We start from the raw sequence: 19057 nt of genomic DNA on the forward strand, positions 1-19057 counted from the left end.
TTTCTAACCCTTGCCAATAGAAAGTGCCCTTAGAATGCTTTTATGTGAATCATACTTCACAACGCCTCTGATTGGCTAAAACATGCCTCACGAGCCAAGAGTACTACTGACACTGCCCTTCGTTCTTTGCAAGACGCATGGTCAAAACGCCGGCGCGTTGCACAGGTTGGTGGCAACATCTTGTTGTTTGTTTATTCTTGAGGATCGATTGACTTTTTAAAACAATGTTTTTACGATAACAATGCTAACGACGATTATGTTTTAGAGGAGGATGTTCTACATGTTCAATCGGACTGCATCTTGTGCATGAAACACCGGTAGTTCGCTATGAATGAATGAATGGAAAAGCTCTTCTCAGTAATACACGTATGTCTACTGCACTTTGTATGCACATTGTTGGCAATGCCAAAAATATTGAGTTCGAAAAATCGTTTATTTTGGTTGTGTTACTCTAGGCTCATTCTTATACTTTAATTGCATTTGTTGATTTCGCCTGAAATGTAGTTATACACAACAGCCACGAGCTAGCTATATTATTTGCATTGCAAATGAGCATAAATATTTTTGAACTTTTAATTTTTGAACTTCTCAGCAAGTGCATCTCTGCCACACAAGGTCAACACTTCAGCATAGCGTTGTTTCTTCTGCTTGAGCTGCTGTAGGCCTAGTTTTGTGATATCAAACAAATGACTAGTTCTGTAGAGAAATGCACGTGGGTACTGTATTTTTCTATTATCTTGGAATATTGTGTTTCTCCTGCTGTGCGTTAAGAGAATACACATTCTCTCATTACACCATGCTGCAGTGCCTGTGGAAGCCGTTTTTCCCCCTTCCCTCAACTGCAGGTTTCGAGGTGAAAGGTGACACTCCCCCATTGGACGGCTGAACATGACCCAGCTGTCAGTTGTTCCTTACATGCCCCCATAATCCTATCCCCTGTGTGTGTGTGTGTGTGTGTGTGTGTGTGTGTGTGTGTGTGTGTCTCTCTCTCTCTCTCTCTCTCTCTCTCTCTCTCTCTCTCTCTCTCCTCTCTCCCTCTCTCCCCCTCTCCCTATCTCTCTCTCCCCCCCTCTCTCTCGCTCTCTCCCTCTCCCCCTCCCTCTCTCTCTCTCTCCCTCTCTCTCTCTCTCTCTCCCTCTCTCCCTCTCCCCCCCTCTCCCTATCTCTCTCTCCCCCCTCTCCCTATCTCTCTCTCTCTCTCACACACACAGAGACAGACATGCAAATGTCCTTAACAGTTGCTCAGGGGAAGGTTTAATGTGGTTGCTCTAGGATCAGATTGATTTGTATATCCTGCTCGGGTACATAGCCTAACTACTCCAAAACCTTATTGTTGAGAGTGGGTTGTTTACCCATTGTACTGGTTGATGACATTGGATTGCCTGTGTTGACCTCAAGGCACAGACAGAGTCAATGGTCTAAAAACATTAATCATCTCAAGTAAACTCAAAACTTATGTCTTTAACATGTGGCTGGGCTGGCTCAATATTAGCGTAATGCTTTAGTGCAAGTTCCCATGAATTTCAGGCATCGATTTATACTCTCTGTTATTAGTCTGCTTCTATGTGTTTGAGAGCAGATGGTGGCATTCCTTTGTTTGCATAAAAAGACAGACTGTGTGCATATGGAGCCTAAATTATAGGCCTGCACGAATCCCTGCACCACAGGCTTTTCCAGAATGGGCTTTGTTGTGATCATTGTATGTCCGATGCACGTTGAATGGTATGTGCTGTACCGCACCTCCAAGTTGTTGGGAAGGTGTTTTATTGGTCTTTTGTTTATATCCGGGGTTAGTACAACCTGTGTAACCATCCTAATGCCATGAATGTGTTCCTCCTTAGTAATGAAAGCTTCTGTAGAGGAATTCCAGTCACTCGCCAAAGTGCTGCTGAGACTTGTGCCCCACTGGTGAAGTGAGTGAGTGTGTGTTCAGTGAAGTGACTGTGAGTGTGTGTGTGTTCGAGAGTGCCCGTGACAATCTAGGCAAGAGTCAGGGGTGTGGAATTTACTGTGTAAACAAACCCTGTACCTGAATGAAGAGATTTGGCTTCCTCGTTCGCCAATTAGGTGTGCGTAACATTCGCCCCAGAAAAGAAAAAAAGACTGTTTTGGATGTTTGACAATAAAGATAAATGTCTGACTAAGTACGTAAAAGGGTAAATGGATGACCAGATTAGCCAAGCAGTCTTAGCTAACCGAGAGGTTGTTGATTAAGCCGGTTTGGTTAAAAGCAAAGCCTTCAACCTGCGTCTCCAGTTTCCCCTCTTCAAGCATCTGTTGGCACACACACCCCATAAAGTCTGCTATGAGTTAATGGGAGAAACACACACACACACACGCACGCACGCACACACACACACACTTTCCGTCCGTACATCAGTTTGTTCTAAATAGCTGCCCTCTAATTCCTCCCTCGGTCTGCTTGGCTGTTGGGGCATCAGGAGACTTTCTACCCAGCCCTGCCATTGGTCTGTCTGCTTGGCAAACCAAGTGATAAGGACAAGGTCACAGGGGGTGTTAGGGGGTGGGGACAGGAGTGTGGTGTCGTCTGTGGGATTAAGTTTACCCTAGGGCTTGCAAGGCTGAGAGTTCCTGGAGGGCCTAGCTAGGCTCGGCTATGTGACTGGACACATGATTTCCCCCCCCCGGCAGTAATGTTGAACGGGAGTACCACGTGATCTCTGTCACTGTCATGTAACATACTCGTAGGGGGGGTAGGGCGAAGAAGGGGGTCATTAACTCATTACCTGATTCACTCAAATACACTCAGTTAGAGAGCAGGCATGCCTAGTTGAACATCTCTAACTCTCAGAATGTGGCCTAAATGTTTAGGTTTACAATGTTAAAATGTTTTTTTGTAGACCCATCAAACAAGTGTGATCATAAAGTCATAACACATGTATTCCTCCGGATGTGGTGTAATCTGCTGACTCTGGGTCAGTCTTCTAATGCAGGGATCAGCTAGAGACTGACCTTTGGTTGGCGGATACCAGAGGTTACACATAACCCTGAGTGGTGTGGTCGTTGGTCACCGTGTCAGCTGTCATCTGACCGAACAGAGCAAAGATCATATGTTATTGGGAACATATTCTATTCTATTCCCTTTTCTGGATAGGTTAAAGAAAGTGTGTGTGTGTGTGTGTGTGTGTGTGTGTGTGTGTGTGTGAGAGAGTGTGTGTGTGTACACACACACACACACACACACACACATGTGACTGTGTGTATAAATGCGGTCACTAAGGCCAGTCACAGCTATGTTTCTGTTGTGGATGCTATTCATAGGCGACATGTGGCTTCTCTGACTCAGTTAAGGATTTTGGAGGCGCTACACACAAGTGGTTGTTGAGAAGCGTGTGTAGTTTAAAATTACAGCCGAGCTGCGACGCCACTATTGTCTCTCTGTGTCGTCTGGTGTCTCTGCTGGCTGTCTTGTTTTGGGTTGTGGATAAGAACGCTCTCAGTCAAGTCATCTGCTGTTGAGAGGCTCTGAAGCACTAAGGAGGAGAGGCAGTGAGTGTGAGTACATTTGTCTTAAAGGTTCCTCCTACAAACTGCTTTTAGTTATGCATTTCCTAGTTTTTGAGGAAGTCCTGTTAGCTTTTAGGGCAGTCAAAATCGGAATTTTTTTTTATGGTCTAGATAGGGCTTACATTTCGTTTAGGAAAACCTAGGTTGGTTTGTCATGGTTTGTGTTGATAATAATTTGTATTGATAGTTTGTAATGGCTCGTGTTGATAACAACAGTCCCAGTGATGTATGCCTAGCACTTGCTCCAGTGACTGCTGCTACCTTTAGCAAACATTGTCTAAAGTCTATCAAATGCTTAGTATGGAGCAATTTATTGAACATGACATTTGCAGTTGTGTTAGATGTTAGTTGTTGTTTTTTGCTGGTGATTTTGGTGCTGTCAGAGTACCAGACTCAGAATAAATGCTATAGGCAATAAAATAAGTAGGTGAGAAGTCAACTTGTCCTATCGGTCCACCAAGGGATGGTGGAGGACGACAGGGTCATTGTAATGAATGGAATGAGGAATTAAAACACGTGTTTGATACCATTCCTCATTCCGTTCCATGCGTTGCAATGAACCGTCCTCCGATTTCTTCCTCCAGCCAGCCTCCCCTGAATCATGATACACTATGTATACCACTTAGTCCAGTGACTGTGCTGCTACCTTTCGCTTAAATTGTCTAAAGTCTAATGAAGTGCTTATAGTATGGAGAGGACATTGGCAGTTGTGTTATTATTGATGTCTTTTATAGCAGGTGATGTGTCAGAGTGCAAGTCTCAGAATAAATGCTCGGGACAATAATAGAAGTAGGTGAGAAGTCAACTTGTCCTATAGAGTTACGCCAGGGGACGCTGCTGGAGGACCATTCCCTATTCCGTTCCACGTATTACAATGAGCCCGTCCTCCGATTTCTACCTCCAACAACAGCCACTGAGTTACACATTACATGAAAGGCCAAGATTCCTTGGCGGGCCGTGCGTTGGTCTACTGCTGACCCTGCATGGAGGCACTCACCTCTGCCTTCTGTGTTCTTGACGGGTGGCATTGTCCTAAAAGAAAAGAGAAAAGAATGCCAGCAGCTCTAGTATGCTCCCATCGTGATCACAGTGTTGTATGACCTAACGAAGACCTCACTCGGACCAAAACGCTGTCCACACATTTTTTCTTTGATAGGTTCTGTCTTGCACCTGAGGATTTGTATGTGCATATTTCTCTTTTTCTCTCGTCATCAAAGACGCATCATCATCATCATCATCATCATCATCATCATCATCATCTAGGCACTATTGGTCTCTCCTGTCATTTTGACAGTCTTCTTTGTGATGCGCAGAATTCCCCTCCTTACTTTGAGGCTGTAGAATGTGTTAGTGTGGTGACTCGCAACCTAAACAGATAGAATTTGTTATAACCTTTGGTCATTGCTTTGAGTGAAAATAAATGTGGCCTATCAACAAGGGAGGAAAAGGAACCGTAGTCCAGGTCAAGGGTCATGAGCAGGGCTTGACGCTTACCTTTTCCCCAGGTAGCACTGTGCTACCATGTTGAAAAATTTAGTAGCACACCAAGAATTTCAGTAGCACAATGAAAATTGCGCAATTTTCGTCAACAACGACAACAAATTATCATAATCATAACATATCAAAATGATCATAACCGGCTCAAAAATAAATTAATAATGGAGACTCACACAATGTAAAGGGGAAGTAAGAATATTAATTTCAGTTGGCCCACGGTTCGGTATGAACCTCGGTTTTTGGGTCACGGTTAGTTTTTTTTTATTTTTTAAATGCTACTATTTATTTACAAACTGTTACTTTATTTTGCTTATACTTATGGAACTTTAACATTTAGACACATTCCAGAATATGACTGGTAAATTGTATAATATAAATATATATAAACAAAAAACACTTTCAAATGTAAAAAAATTACATAAACACTTTCAAATGTGACTTGCTGTTGACTGGAACTACGGATCATAAGCTTTCAAATGATGTGTCATACATTGAAATCCGAAAAAAGATGAAGTTAGAGTCATTTGAATGTTGTTAGACGTCAGGCACATATAGGGTTAACCTCTTTGTAATGAAACCGGAAGCAAACGCTGCTAGCAGCTAGCAGCTAACAAAACACAGCGCTACGAACTATGAGAGCTGTATCCCATATACCCATTATGCGCATTTTAAGCGCATATAGGACTCGCGTGAAGCATTTCTGCGACACGCGTTTCTGTTCACAGTTTTTATTCCCTCATCGCTTATACACATAAGTTTGACTGCGCATGACAGTTCAGCAGCCTTTTAGTCGCACTGGTGCGATTGAATGTATTTCCAAGTCGCACAGAAATATATTCACTCGCAAATGCGACCAAAACAGTCGCACTGTCGAGCCCTGACTCATGTCGAGCCATGACTCATGAGGCTAGGATATGTAGGATACAGAGACGACCTCTGTCTGCTAGCTTTTCTATTGGGCTGAATCTTAGAATGAATACCACTTTCAATAGAGGCTCTCCACTGAAGATGCTTTTTTAGCCTAGGTGTTGGTTTGATCGGTGTCTTGGACTCTGCCCACAGACTTTAGACTAACCCTCACCCTATGAAACCCTCAGGTGTTTGTGTTATCATGGCAACACCGAGAGGTGTCCCCACCACCTGGAGAGAAACAAAGACCGAGGGAAATGGGAGAGCATGACAACACTCTTGTTCTACTTAATATGGGCTCTAGTTTCAACACAGAGTGGTAGAACTTGCTATGATTGGATGCTCTAATCATGCCATGGGAAATCCCCCACCAAAGATTTTTCTTTTTCAAGAATAGGCCTATGGATGCGTTCTCATTAACGGTTTAAGTTTCAGGTTTTGGAATGTGATAGAAAAGAAAAGAGGTCATTTTTGTTGTTCCCAGCACCACAAGGAGAGACCAAGCAAAAGGGGGGTGTGCGTGTTAACAAGCATTAATTTCAGTAAGCTTCTTGGTCGTAACGCCCTCTCTCTCTTCCTTCTCTCCGCCAGACAGCACTAGCGAGCCAAGCCTAAGGCCCAGCCATGCAGACCCAGGAGCTCCTGAAGCAGCTGCGGCTGCCTGAGCTGGACGAAGTGCGCCAGTACCTGCGCAGTCTCTCCACCAACACCCTAGTGGGCGTCGGCGCCCTGGCCGCCCTCACCACCTACTACTACGCCACCAGGCCCAAGGCCCTCAAGCCGCCATGCGACCTGCAAATGCAGTCGGTCGAGGTTCAGGTAAGACGGAGGACGGGGGATGGGGCATGGCCTGAAGGCAGGGCTGTGACCAGGCTCACATTTCAGTAATTGACTTGTAATTTCCCCCTGAGGTTTAATTCAGACAGGTAAATATTTACACAATAGGTACACAATTATGACCATAATAATAATCATTATGACAATTATTACCACCAGTGATGGCGTATTAATAATCATCACATGGAATCACAGGAATATAGATGCGTGACCTGACCTCTGTGTCCTCAATGGTAGTTATTACAGCCCTGTCTGAAGGTCTTATTTGTAATAAAAGTATTAGAAAGTGATCCTCACTCTTCTTGAAGTAAACTGCTCTCTCCTTCATGTTAACGCCATAACTTGCCCCATAACTGTATGACACTGTTGTGTTGTCCTTGGGTCTTGTCCTGGGGTCTACTGTGTGCTTTAGCCAACTCCTACTTGTCTTAACAATGTTGAATTGAGCAGGACACTGAAATTAGTCATAAAAGAAGGCGAGACGAGTGATATCCTCCTGCCTATTTCAGTCTTCTCTTCCGTGGTTAGCATGTTGGCCTCCCTGGAGGACCGCTAGTCTAGTGCCCTCTGTGTGCCCTTTCAGTGGCCTGAGGGTCGCATCATGTTATGGGTGGAACAAAACGCTCAGCTTAGCTTGATGTGTGTGTGCGTTTGTGCTTGAGTGAGTAGACCCAGCGCTTTAAATGGTACAGACAGAACCGCATGGATGGGTCACCATGAGCTGCTTCAACGTTAATCATCAAATAATAATTAGAATTATTTAGATAGGAATGGATTGTGATGTAGGAGCACATGCTTAGATCCATCCTACGCTTTTCAATCCACATGGGTAAATAAATGCTTCTGAGGAGAAAGTTCTTAAAATTGCACGCAGAATTCAAAGCCAGCCAGTGTGCTTGGCTGTATCATGTAACCCAATGAGCTTGATTTGTTTATTGCAACGAGGCTGGCTATAGGATGTAGTCTGCCAGTGAGCTTGCCTGTAGGAGTGAGTGCGAGTATGTTTGACTGATCTTGAGTATGTCCTGCCAGGGTGGAGAGTATGTCCGCAGGTCGACGCTGATGGACAGCGACGGCAAACACCTGACCCACTGCTACACTGATGCCAAGACCATGTATGAGTTCTTCCTCAGAGGAGCTCGCGTGTCAAGTGAGTAGACTAGAACCACCTTAACATGTGGCCAGGGTCAGAAGGCTTAAAAAGGTCCTCACAAATAATCAACAAGGAAACTCTGATATCGCACTTTTTTTTACAAAACGTTGTAGGACTTTTAATGTTTGTGTGTTTTATCAGATAACGGACCCTGTCTTGGGTCAAGAAAGCCAAAGCAGCCGTACGAGTGGATGTCCTACTCTGAGGTGAGATACAGCAATCGTTATGTACAGCAATCATTACGAACAAGGTATGTTCTAACACCAAATGTTTGTTTCAGAGAAACATTGACCTGTATTGAAGTATTGACCACGAACACTGTTTTTTATTTTTTATTTTTTTGGAGGTGATAAAGGGATTGTGTTTGGGTAAAGCTACTGCATTCAATGACATGCGCTCATGCTGAGACTACAATAATTGGTCTCTTGAAACAAAAGGCCAATAACCAACACCTTCTCCCCATTCCTCTGAGGCAGTGGGTGTACTGCTGAGTCATACCCTCCACCACACACACACACACACACATACACACACACACACACACACACACACACACACACACTAATTAGCCGTGTCGCCTCCCCCCCCCCCGCAGGTGCTACAGCGGGCTGAGCACCTGGGCTCGGCTCTGCTCCATCGAGGTCACTCTAAAACCAAAGACCAGTTCATCGGCATCTTCGCCCAGAACAGACCCGAGGTGAGACATGCTCCGTGGTTCTACATTAGTCAACAAGACACATCCACTCTGTCACAAACACACACTGGACATGTGTGTGTGTTTGTGACAGAGAAAGTTATTTAGCTCCTCTTTGAGGACAAAACGGAGGACACACTTTAATTTTAAAGACACTCTTTTTATGGTTTGTCCTTTATTTTTGTCTGAATATTTAGCGGAACACTTCTTACATATCCTGTCTGCTCCTCCTTTCACGCACCGTGTTTGGACTCAAACACACGTCGGCACACAGAAGCCTGCCATAGAATGTCGCTCAGTCAGCAGTGCTGCACTCATACCATACCACAGAATGATTGCCTCTGCATCATCACTTCGATGGCCTAATAGACTTTTAAATCATCTTACTCCTACACTAGGAAGCTTTCAGTACGCTCCCCCCCCGGAGCACTGGTTCTAACTTTAGAACACAAGACAATAAACTACACTGGTACAGATAATGAACTGACAGAGAGAGAGAGAGGAAGCGTTGCGTTGACTAGTGTGTTTTGTGTCTCTACAGTGGACCTTAGCTGAGCTAGCCTGCTACACGTACTCCCTGGTGTCGGTCCCCCTGTATGACACTCTGGGTACAGAAGCCATTGGCTACATCATCGACAAAGGTGTGTGACAGCAAATAAGATCTTGTAAGGATACTGATATGATTGATCTGTATTGGTTTATTTGGTTAGGTTAGTCTCAGTGAAGTAAATTCACAAGTTCAGGATGTGATGTGGTTAGGTTGACTTTGCTGACGTGTGTGTGTGTGTGTGTGTGTGTGTGTGTGTGTGTGTGTGTGTGTGTGTGTGTGTACGTGCGTACGTACGTGTGTGTGTGTGTGTTCACGTGTCTGCAGCCACCATCTCCACCATCATATGTGACGTTCCTGCGAAGGCCCAGATGGTGCTGGAGTGTGTGTCGGGCAAGGAGCATTGTGTCAAGACCATCATCCTCATGGAGTCGTTTGACCCGGAGCTGGTGGCCCGAGGGCAGGAGTGTAGCATCCAGGTCATCAGTCTGAGCGAGCTGGAGGTGATGGTCCATGTTGATACCTTTAGTTTGCAGCGTCATAACAGAAAAAGGACAGTGGCATACAGTAGTCGTTATTCACACTCAGAATCAGAATCGCTTTGATTCCATCTTACTGTAAAAGTACGGGAGAGTAAAATGCTTTGGCTTTGGTTCTTCAACATTGACATTGCAGCATTCAGATACAAAACACAATAATAATAAGTAACGTATGTAAGAGAAAAAGAAACCCTACATTGATAAAGTAATAAAGTGATGGATTTTACACAGGCTTCATTAGTGCATAAATGCTGTGCAATTTAGTAAATATATGTGCAAAACGATACGGTAGTAAATTAGTCCAATGGCATACAAGTCATGTATAAGTCATATATAGCTATATTCTGATCTTATTTTGTCCTGATGGTGCATCAGTGCTTTCACTCATTTGGGTTCGTTTTTGGGGGGTATTTTTCTTTTTTTTGTGTCAGTTCACAGTCTGTCATTTAGCTATCCTCTGCCTTTATCTCAACCACATGTTCTACATAATTGCTGCTTTCATTAAGGTCATCTCTCATCTTCTAGGCTGTCGGGAAGGCCCACCCCCACCAACCAGTGGTGAGTAAATGCTCTCTCTCTCTCTCTCTCTCTCTCTCTCTCTCTCTCTCGATCTCCCCCGCCCCCCCCCCCCCCCTCACATAGTTGATACAATCCAGTGTTGTATTGTAGTGATTTGACATGTGACTTGTCACTCTGCAGCCTCCCAAGCCTGAGGACATGGCTGTCATCTGCTTCACCAGTGGAACCACAGGTATGGCTACTTGTAATTACAAACTTGGTCTGAAGTTGCCACTGGCGCTGGTGCCTGCATCCATTGTTTGTGACGTCATTGCATCAACACCAGCTCTGTTTAACATAACCACACTGATCCACTCAATCTGAGTTTTTATCCGTTTAGAGAAATCTCAGTTTATGTGAGTGAAAACGCCGTGTTCGTATGGTTGAGAGGCCCAATTGTAAAAAAATAAATAATAATTAGTTAAAAATAATATCCATATGTGTAGTCCAGGCCTAAATCAAGTGAGACTCCCTTGTTGTAGTGCATTTAAAAACCACAACACACTGTAGAGAGAAGCAGCGCTGTCGATACCATCCTACGACCTTTGCGGCTCTTATCTGAAGAGTACTGTTTGTGTACACTCTAGATCTGTGTGTTTCTTTGACCTTTATTTAGCCGGCGAGCTAGGTCATTGTGACTGATGTGTTAATATTGACTTCCCTAGGAAACCCAAAGGGAGCAATGCTGACCCATGGTAACATCGTTGCCAACTGCTCGGCCTTCATTCAGATAACGCAGGTAGCTACAGGGAGTGGACATTCGTTCAGTCATTAAGGGCACAGTCATCTCTTTAAGTAAATCAGGCTTTCTTTCCTTAGACAGGTTCATGGTGTAAGTAAATGTAAAAAAAAAGAATTGCTTGTGCTTTGTGTCCCATATGAAGTCTCTCTTCCATGTCCTTCAATTGAGAATTTTGTGGGGGGGATATTGTCTTCAGTGTTTCTCAGAGAATGACCTTGTGAGGAGACTAACAACAGAGATTGTTTATACTACACACAGTGATGTAAACAGTACGGATGCTAATGTAATGTCATCTGATACCCATCTGTTGTTGCCTAGCTGTCTTACAATACGGTGCTTTAACAGTTTCCGCTCCTCTGTGTTGCCTAGCCTGCCATTCTTCAACAATATATATCTTTAAACATGTATTATTTACAGTTTTTCTTTGTTATTATCTTCTGTCGCTTGCTGAAGCCATATTTCAAACGCTAAGATGCTGTCATGCTGATCTTTTGTGTCCGTCTGTGTTTCTGTGTTTCTGTGCTGCATGGACTGCATTCTCTCCTCTCCCTTCTGTCGGCTCTAGGGTATTCTCCATACCAGCCCTGATGACGTGCTTATTTCATTCCTGCCTCTGGCCCACATGTTTGAGAGGGTGGTAGAGGTAGGGCCATTGTCAATATCTGTGTCAATATCTGTGTCAATATCTGTGTGTGTCTGTGTGTCTGTGTGTCTGTGTGTCTGTGTGTCTGTGCGTGTGCGTGTCTGTCCGTCCTCTAGACCAACTACGAATTTACCCCGAATGATGTTCATGTATCCTACCTTCCCCTTGCCCATATGTTCGAGAGGGTAGTACAGGTATGTTCAATATTCATGCATTTACAGCTTATTTTCCTCCCCGCGATGAAATCGTATGTTTATGACACACACAATATCTCACACACGACACCGCTGGGACAATTTGGGCGAAACTTCGATGAAGGTGTTTCGCCGTAGAGATCCGGCATTTACAAAATGACACTGATTGGCCCAAGGGGGGGCGCTATAGTAAACAACTCAAATTCCGAAATGACACTTGATTGGCTGTTGAGGACAACGTGTTTACTGTCGACTTGTTTGGTCCCGTTTTTCCAGCACGTTTACATATACACATGCAAGTTTTGTCCTCATGCCTCTGTGCTATCCTAACCCCTGACCCCTGTCTTCACCCCAGGGGGTCATGCTGGTCCACGGGGCTCGGATCGGCTTCTTCCAGGGGGACATCCGCGTGCTGATGGACGACCTCATCACCCTGCGGCCCACTGTCTTCCCTGTGGTGCCCCGCCTCCTCAACAGGATGTTTGATAAGGTGACCTCACCTGTGACCCCCTCCTCCAGCACTCACATACACTTTCCCATGATGCCCTGGTCTAGTGAATCTGTATGCATAGGCACATACAGTGACTTGTTAATATGTGTTGCTCCAGATCTTTGGGCAGGCCAACACCCCTCTGAAGAAATGGGTGCTGGGCTTCGCCTTCAGGAGGAAGGAGGCAGAGTTGATGAGCGGCATCGTGAGGAACGACAGCATCTGGGACAAACTCATCTTTAAGAAAGTGCAGGTGGGTCACTTCTCCTCGACAGTGCCTGTGTATAAAACGGGGGCGGCTGTGGCTCAGGAGGTAGAGCCGGCCGTCTAATGATCGCAAGGCCCGGCATATCGGCGGTTCGAACCCCCCGGCTGGCAAGACACTGAACCCCAAATTGCTCCCGATGAGCGGGCCGGCGCTTTGCATGGTAGCTTGCCGCCATTGGTGTGTGAATGGGTGAATGAGAGGCCAATGTAAAACCATTAACCATAAAACATGACTAGGATTCTGTCTTGTCACCTAGCTCCGACGTGACCCACGTAATATCCAAAGGGCAGCGTTAACACCCTTACTGATTAACTTTATACCCACCATTACCCGACGGCACGTGGAAAAGTCCAAACACGCCACTCTGCGCAGTGTGTAGGTAAACCAGAGGGTCATTGGCTAAACGCCATCATTGTAAACCAAGAAGCGGGAATGCAATTGCAATTCGGTGTGCCGAGTTTGGACCATCCACTGGCTTTGTGTAATGCCGGGTATAAAGTGAATCTGTAAGGATATCTGAAGGGCTGCTTTAATATGTCATGGGTCTGGCGAAATTCTCAGATGATAAGAGAGTATGTGGATGTTTTGAAATCTGAGAGCTCCATGTCAACCAGAACACTGGTCCTCACATCAGACACACGCTGTTCCTTTCAAGCTTATTTGTTCACATTCAAAATGCCTTTGGCTCTACAAATGTACTGACAGACATGAGGAGGACCCCCCCCCCCCCCCCCCCCACGTGCACACACACACACACACACAGTTACACTTCAAATATGTATTCAAAGGACATATGGAGAGAGATACCGTCTGGGTAATCACCAGTGATGCTGGTTCTGTGGACTCTGGTCCTTCCTCAGCCTGAACACCATGTACATCAGCCCACCACACACACACACACACACACACACACACACACACACACACACACACACACACATACGCAAACGCAAACACACAGCCATATGCCGGTCAAAGAGTTCTGACTTCACCCTCACTCCCCAGTCATCCAGTAAGATGTGCTGTTCTAACAGTCTGTTTGACCTGTTTCTCTGCTGCCCCCTGCAGGCCAGTCTGGGAGGTCGGGTACGCTTTATGATCACGGGCGCTGCCCCGGTGTCCCCCACCGTGCTGACCTTCCTACGAGCCGCACTCGGCTGCCAGGTGAGAGTCACTCTCAGGGACTTTACTGTTGCATGCTGGGAATTCCAGGTATAGGTCAATCGCATGCCATGGTCAAGGGGCCAAGTTGAAATAGTGAAAATGCGTCCTTCCTTACTCTGTTCTTCTTCTGAGGTAATCACTAATCGTTAATCTAATGTGACTGGATTGGCCTTTCTGGCCTTTCTGGCGCTGCACTGAGTTCACAGATCAAGGGCCCAGTTGTATGATGTTGCCTCAGGGCGCTAGCGATGTTGCTCTCTCTCTTATCTCCCCCGGGGGACCAGGTGCCAAGTATCACACTGACTGGATCATTGGTCCTCCTGCATCTGTTGTCTAAGGGCAAGGTCCCCCCCGGGAGCTTTTGGTTAATGATAAACTAGCAACTCAACACTATTATAGTTTCTTAGGGCGGGGATCGTTTGGTGCTGGTACCAATAATGATGAAGTGAAGCAGCTGTATTAACAATAGGATCACTCCCATTCAGAGAGGTGCAATAGTGCGTAATGTAATTCAATACACCACTCTGCCTCAAAATGTATGGGAGCGTTACCGTGACAATAACAACAATTCTTTTGAACCCTTGACAGTTCTATGAAGGGTACGGACAGACTGAATGTACAGCCGGCTGCACGATGACGATGCCTGGAGACAGCACAGCAGGTAACACCGACATCCCCTCAGAACTCTTGTTCTCCTGCTGGATGTCTCCCTGCGACTGTGCTTTTGTGTGCTCTATAGAGGTTTTGGATCATTCATTCATTTCGTACTCACGTATGTGCATTCCCCCGAAACAAACTGACACTCGTCATTTTCATTCAGTACCCATACAAAGAGCTGTATAAGCACCTCTCCCCTGGGGTTGGTTCTTTGAGGTAATCCTGATGCCATAGTTCAGTTATGGAAACGAAACTGATCTTTGACTGTTTCGATACCCCCCCCCCCCCCCCCCCTCAGGTCACGTCGGCGCCCCTCTGCCTTGTAACTCAGTGAAGCTGGTGGACGTGAAGGAGATGAACTACCTGGCTGCCAACGGAGAGGGAGAGGTGGGTGACTGGTGGACAGACTGACTGACAGACCTCTGTGCCCACCGGTGCTGTTTTACCACAGGCTATTACTCCACTGAATGCCCTAAACTGTTGATGTACTGTATAAAGATGGAAGGCTTGTGTACTTTGTTAACCTCGTCTAACCTTGTAAACAAAAAAAAAGCCCCTCTATGCTTTCTATGGACAGTCTTAAGTCTGTCTCTGCTGTGTCTGTGTGTCTGTCCAGGTGTGTGTGAAGGGGTCCAACGTGTTCATCGGCTACCTGAAGGACCCAGAGAAGACTGAGGAGACCATCGACGCAGACGGCTGGGTCCACACAGGGGACATTGGGAAGTGGTTACCAGTGAGTACAGCCTCCTTAGCTTCAGTGCCTAGCGTTCGATAGTCTCTTTCCACAGCCACAGTCTCACGACTCAGTACTCACAACAATGTCTAAATGGAAGATACTGTATACAGTAGTTATCAGTTGCACTATTGGGTTTGTTTTGCATTGGTCACAACGAGAATTCATGGTTTCAAATCCGTTGTGAAGGATTAAGACTATTTGATCTGAACACTAGCATCTGTCGTCTGCGTGTGGTCTGGGTTAGAACGGCACGTTGAAAATCGTGGACAGGAAGAAGCACATCTTCAAGCTGGCCCAGGGAGAGTACATCGCACCAGAGAAGATCGAGAACGTCTACATCAGGAGTGACGCTGCAGCCCAGGTGTTCGTCCACGGGGACAGTCTACAGGTACGGGACGGACTCATACCGACGGAGGCTGATGGAGGTAGAAACCGTCCTCTGATTTCTACCACCACCAGCCTCCACTGATGCATACTGTTGACTAATGATGAGTAAACGAAGTCGGTCGAATTCCATTATATGCTGTCCTCTTACCCGTGATGTTTTTTTACACGACCCCCCAGGTTTGTGAAGGTACACTACGGGCACACGGGTTTGATGCCATTCCTTATCCCATTCCATGCATTACAATGAGCCGGTTGTCCGATTTCTACCTCCACCAGCCCTCCCGTGTCGTACACACCCTCTGTAATGAAAGCAGTCGGACCTAGAGTCATAACGCTGTGTGTTCCCTTCCAGGCATGTTTGGTGGCCATCGTTGTTCCAGACCCGGACTTCTTCCCAGGATGGGCCAAGAAGAGAGGACTAGCGGGGTCGTACGACGAGCTGTGCAGCAGCAAGGTAGAGGCCCACTGCATCACCACCTAAAGAGCAGGGCCAAATATATTCCAGCTGTTTTCCCAACCAGCTCTTTACGTATTCAGCGTCTGCTTGAGCTCGTCTGTGTTTTCTCTTTGCAGGACGCGAAGGCGGCGGTGTTGGAGGACATGTTGAAACTAGGAAAAGACGGAGGTCTGAAGACCTTCGAGCAGGTAAAGGATTTGTCTTGCTCAGGATATACAATGACATCGTATACCAGATATCGTGTCTTCCGCACACTACTTAAATACTATGCATTTTTCTTGTGTTGTGAAGGATTGGTCTTGTAGTGATTTTTTTTTTTTTTTAGACGTGCCATACTATTTAACTGCAATTTGTGGCTTGTGTTGTCCAGGTGAAAGACATCACCCTGCACACAGAGATGTTCTCCGTTCAGAATGGCCTCCTCACGCCCACCTTCAAAGCCAAGAGAGCAGAACTCAGGAACTACTTCAGGGCACAGATCGACAAAATGTACTCCAGCATCAACATGTGAACTGTGTGTGGAGTGGTGTGGGAGAGGCAGGGTGTAAAAGGGAATGGAAGACATCCTATGTACAAGTGTTTCTCAACCGGTTCCTCAGATTAGCTGACACACACACACATTCAGTCAGTTTAAGTGCTACATTTAGCATGAGGCCTCCTCCAAGGAGGGAGGATCATAGGTTGCCAGTCCCTGGGACAAGTGAGGCTGAGAAACACTTCTGTACCACTCTTGAAGGATGTGGGAAAGCCGTTTCATGGATGCACTTTGCCACCTACAACCGGTGCCGCCTGAAAAAGAACAAAAGCACAAGAGGATCAAAAGGGAAGAAGACTCTGTGCTTGTTGTCACTACAACTGTTAGTAAATGATGCCTCACCATACCTCACTGGTCCTCTCATAAACAATACAGAACACACCTGGCCTTAGTTCTCAGGGCAGCCTTTTCTAAAGCCTGATTTTTATAGCAAAGTTCCACTACTAAACATGGTTGTAAGCACAGCAAGAATGTCACAGTTGTCATGAATTACTTTCAGTAGGGAAAAGGTACAGTGCCATCATGGCACTAGAGCCATCGTGCACATGACATGTTTGTATCTTTGCAGTATGTATATAACTATCTATTTAAGAATACTTTGGTGACTCCAATGAAGACTTTATCAAAACAATGAAATAAGGGATTATGATTATTCTGCGTTCCTGCTCAATTCATGAGAAAGTTGTTATTTAGTTACTACTATAGGCTAACTGCTATTATGCAGTTAACATATTCAGGAAGGTTAATTGTGTAATCACCATGGTTACACCATGGGTTTTTAATGGAATGAATTCCCATTTGGGAAGACACCAACATTGAATGAAGTAGGGATCTATGCCAAGTTCAGTCAGGGCACTTATGTTGGTTTCATATTGTTTAATGAAATGTTAGTGCATTAGGTTTGCCATAATTGGATGGCTCTGCTCTGCATAGCCCCCCGCCTGAAGTTTAACAACATAAAATACAATAGTATGAGGCAGGGACAGGGAGCCCATCACTTTTTCAAACCACCCCTAGGTAGGTTAAATAGAGAGCGACCAAGCGGGTGGAGGCTGGGGGAGTATGGTATTACTCCCATAGCCGGTGGTACACCATGGTAGAGTGTTGCATAACTTGGCTCTTTTAAGCCTAGTCCCAAGAACATGCGACATGTGAGATCAACTGACACCTCAACTGTCATCACCTGCTACACTGGTCGACTTCAAGTGTCCTGCACTGAACTTACTTAAACTTAATTTGTGCTTCCCTGTTCTGAATGACAGTACTATACTGTCAACTCATGGCTACATATCACCCATAATACCTCCAAAACCTAAGTGCACTAAAATTTCCGAATGTGATTTCTATATTCTCAAGTGAATTGCCTTTCTCCTCCTATTCTATAATGCTGTTACTCTGAAAACGCATGAAATTATCTCACTTTCATTTTCATTTACAAGGATGAACCTCTGTGGTTGTGGAATGAGAGGAGCTGAGAAGAGGCCAGGTGTATTTATTAGGAGATTTTCTCTGTAAGATAAGGAAGTACATACATTTAATTCAGCTGGATGACTTTAAATATATCTAAATATTCATAAGTATCTAAATATTCATTATGAGTCATTAATTGTTTTATTGAATTGTTGGGTGTTTTTATTAGCTTGTAGTGTGTTAAATGAGGCACACTTCAAAATGTGTGCACAATGTATTTCACATTGTTCAAATGTGTAGCTATTATGAAATACTGGTAGTTTATGGATGGAGGTATGTTGTAATTTGTCTTTTTCATATGCTGTCTGGGATTTTTGTGTTTTGTAAAGATGAATACAAATTTACAACCATTCTCAATAAACATTGACTTGAACTGGAAAGCAATTGACTTGACATCTTCTGTGGGAGTTCAATGGCAGCTAATTTTGTTTATAGTATTTTTTAAAGGGAGAATTTAACTTGGCATTGGAATTAGACAGTACAATAAATACATATAAAAGCAGGATTTATCGTTCATGACACCTACATATAGTCCCAGGTATGTGTCGATGTGTTAATCAATTATTACAATCTGCAATATACCTCAAATCATCCAATCCGGTAGGTGGCAGCATAGCGATGGAACAGTTGTTCTATATCTCTATGGTGGAACCATCTCACCAATCGTACATGGATGGAACCAACTGGCCACATTTGAAGGGGACATGGAGTTTTTATTTTATTTTTATTTTTTTATAAATTGCTTTTATGAAAAATGCAGGGCTAGCAACAACATAACTAGCACGTAGCCAAGTGCATTTCACTTACTTACGCTCAAATCAGGAGTTTTCTTCCTTTATGTTATTATGAGATAGTATGCGTCCACCCCTTTGACATAGTGCAGTTAGAAGTTTCAAAATATATTGCGGGAAATGTTTCCAGTGTGCGCCTAATGCAGTTATAAAATACAGCCAATTTTAGCATTTAAAATTATATTTTTTTCCAACGATATATTCAATTGAATAAATATCGATCGTCTTTCATTATGTGGTACGTTTTTCAGTTAAGCTGTT

At 44.8% G+C, this 19057-nt stretch overlaps 1 protein-coding gene across 1 annotated transcript; it reads left to right on the forward strand.

The window, feature by feature from the left end:
* Positions 1-6555: 6555 nt before the first annotated feature.
* On the forward strand, positions 6556-16511 carry LOC308152693 (long-chain-fatty-acid--CoA ligase 1-like; the record flags this gene model as incomplete). Its single annotated transcript, XM_080525741.1, has 21 exons — positions 6556-6753; positions 7804-7921; positions 8066-8130; positions 8520-8621; positions 9160-9259; positions 9493-9668; positions 10230-10262; positions 10404-10455; positions 10928-11001; positions 11570-11647; positions 11764-11841; positions 12197-12331; positions 12450-12584; positions 13668-13763; positions 14352-14424; positions 14719-14807; positions 15037-15153; positions 15401-15544; positions 15896-15997; positions 16117-16188; positions 16371-16511. Exons 1-21 carry the CDS (start codon positions 6559-6561, stop codon positions 16509-16511), a joined length of 2175 nt encoding a protein of 724 aa, XP_080381867.1. The 5' UTR covers positions 6556-6558.
* Between the last annotated feature and the right edge of the window lie 2546 nt (positions 16512-19057).

The sequence above is a fragment of the Nansenia antarctica genome (assembly GCF_963989245.1).
Source record: "Nansenia antarctica genome assembly, chromosome: 3".
NCBI classification, from domain to species: Eukaryota; Metazoa; Chordata; class Actinopteri; order Argentiniformes; family Microstomatidae; genus Nansenia; species Nansenia antarctica.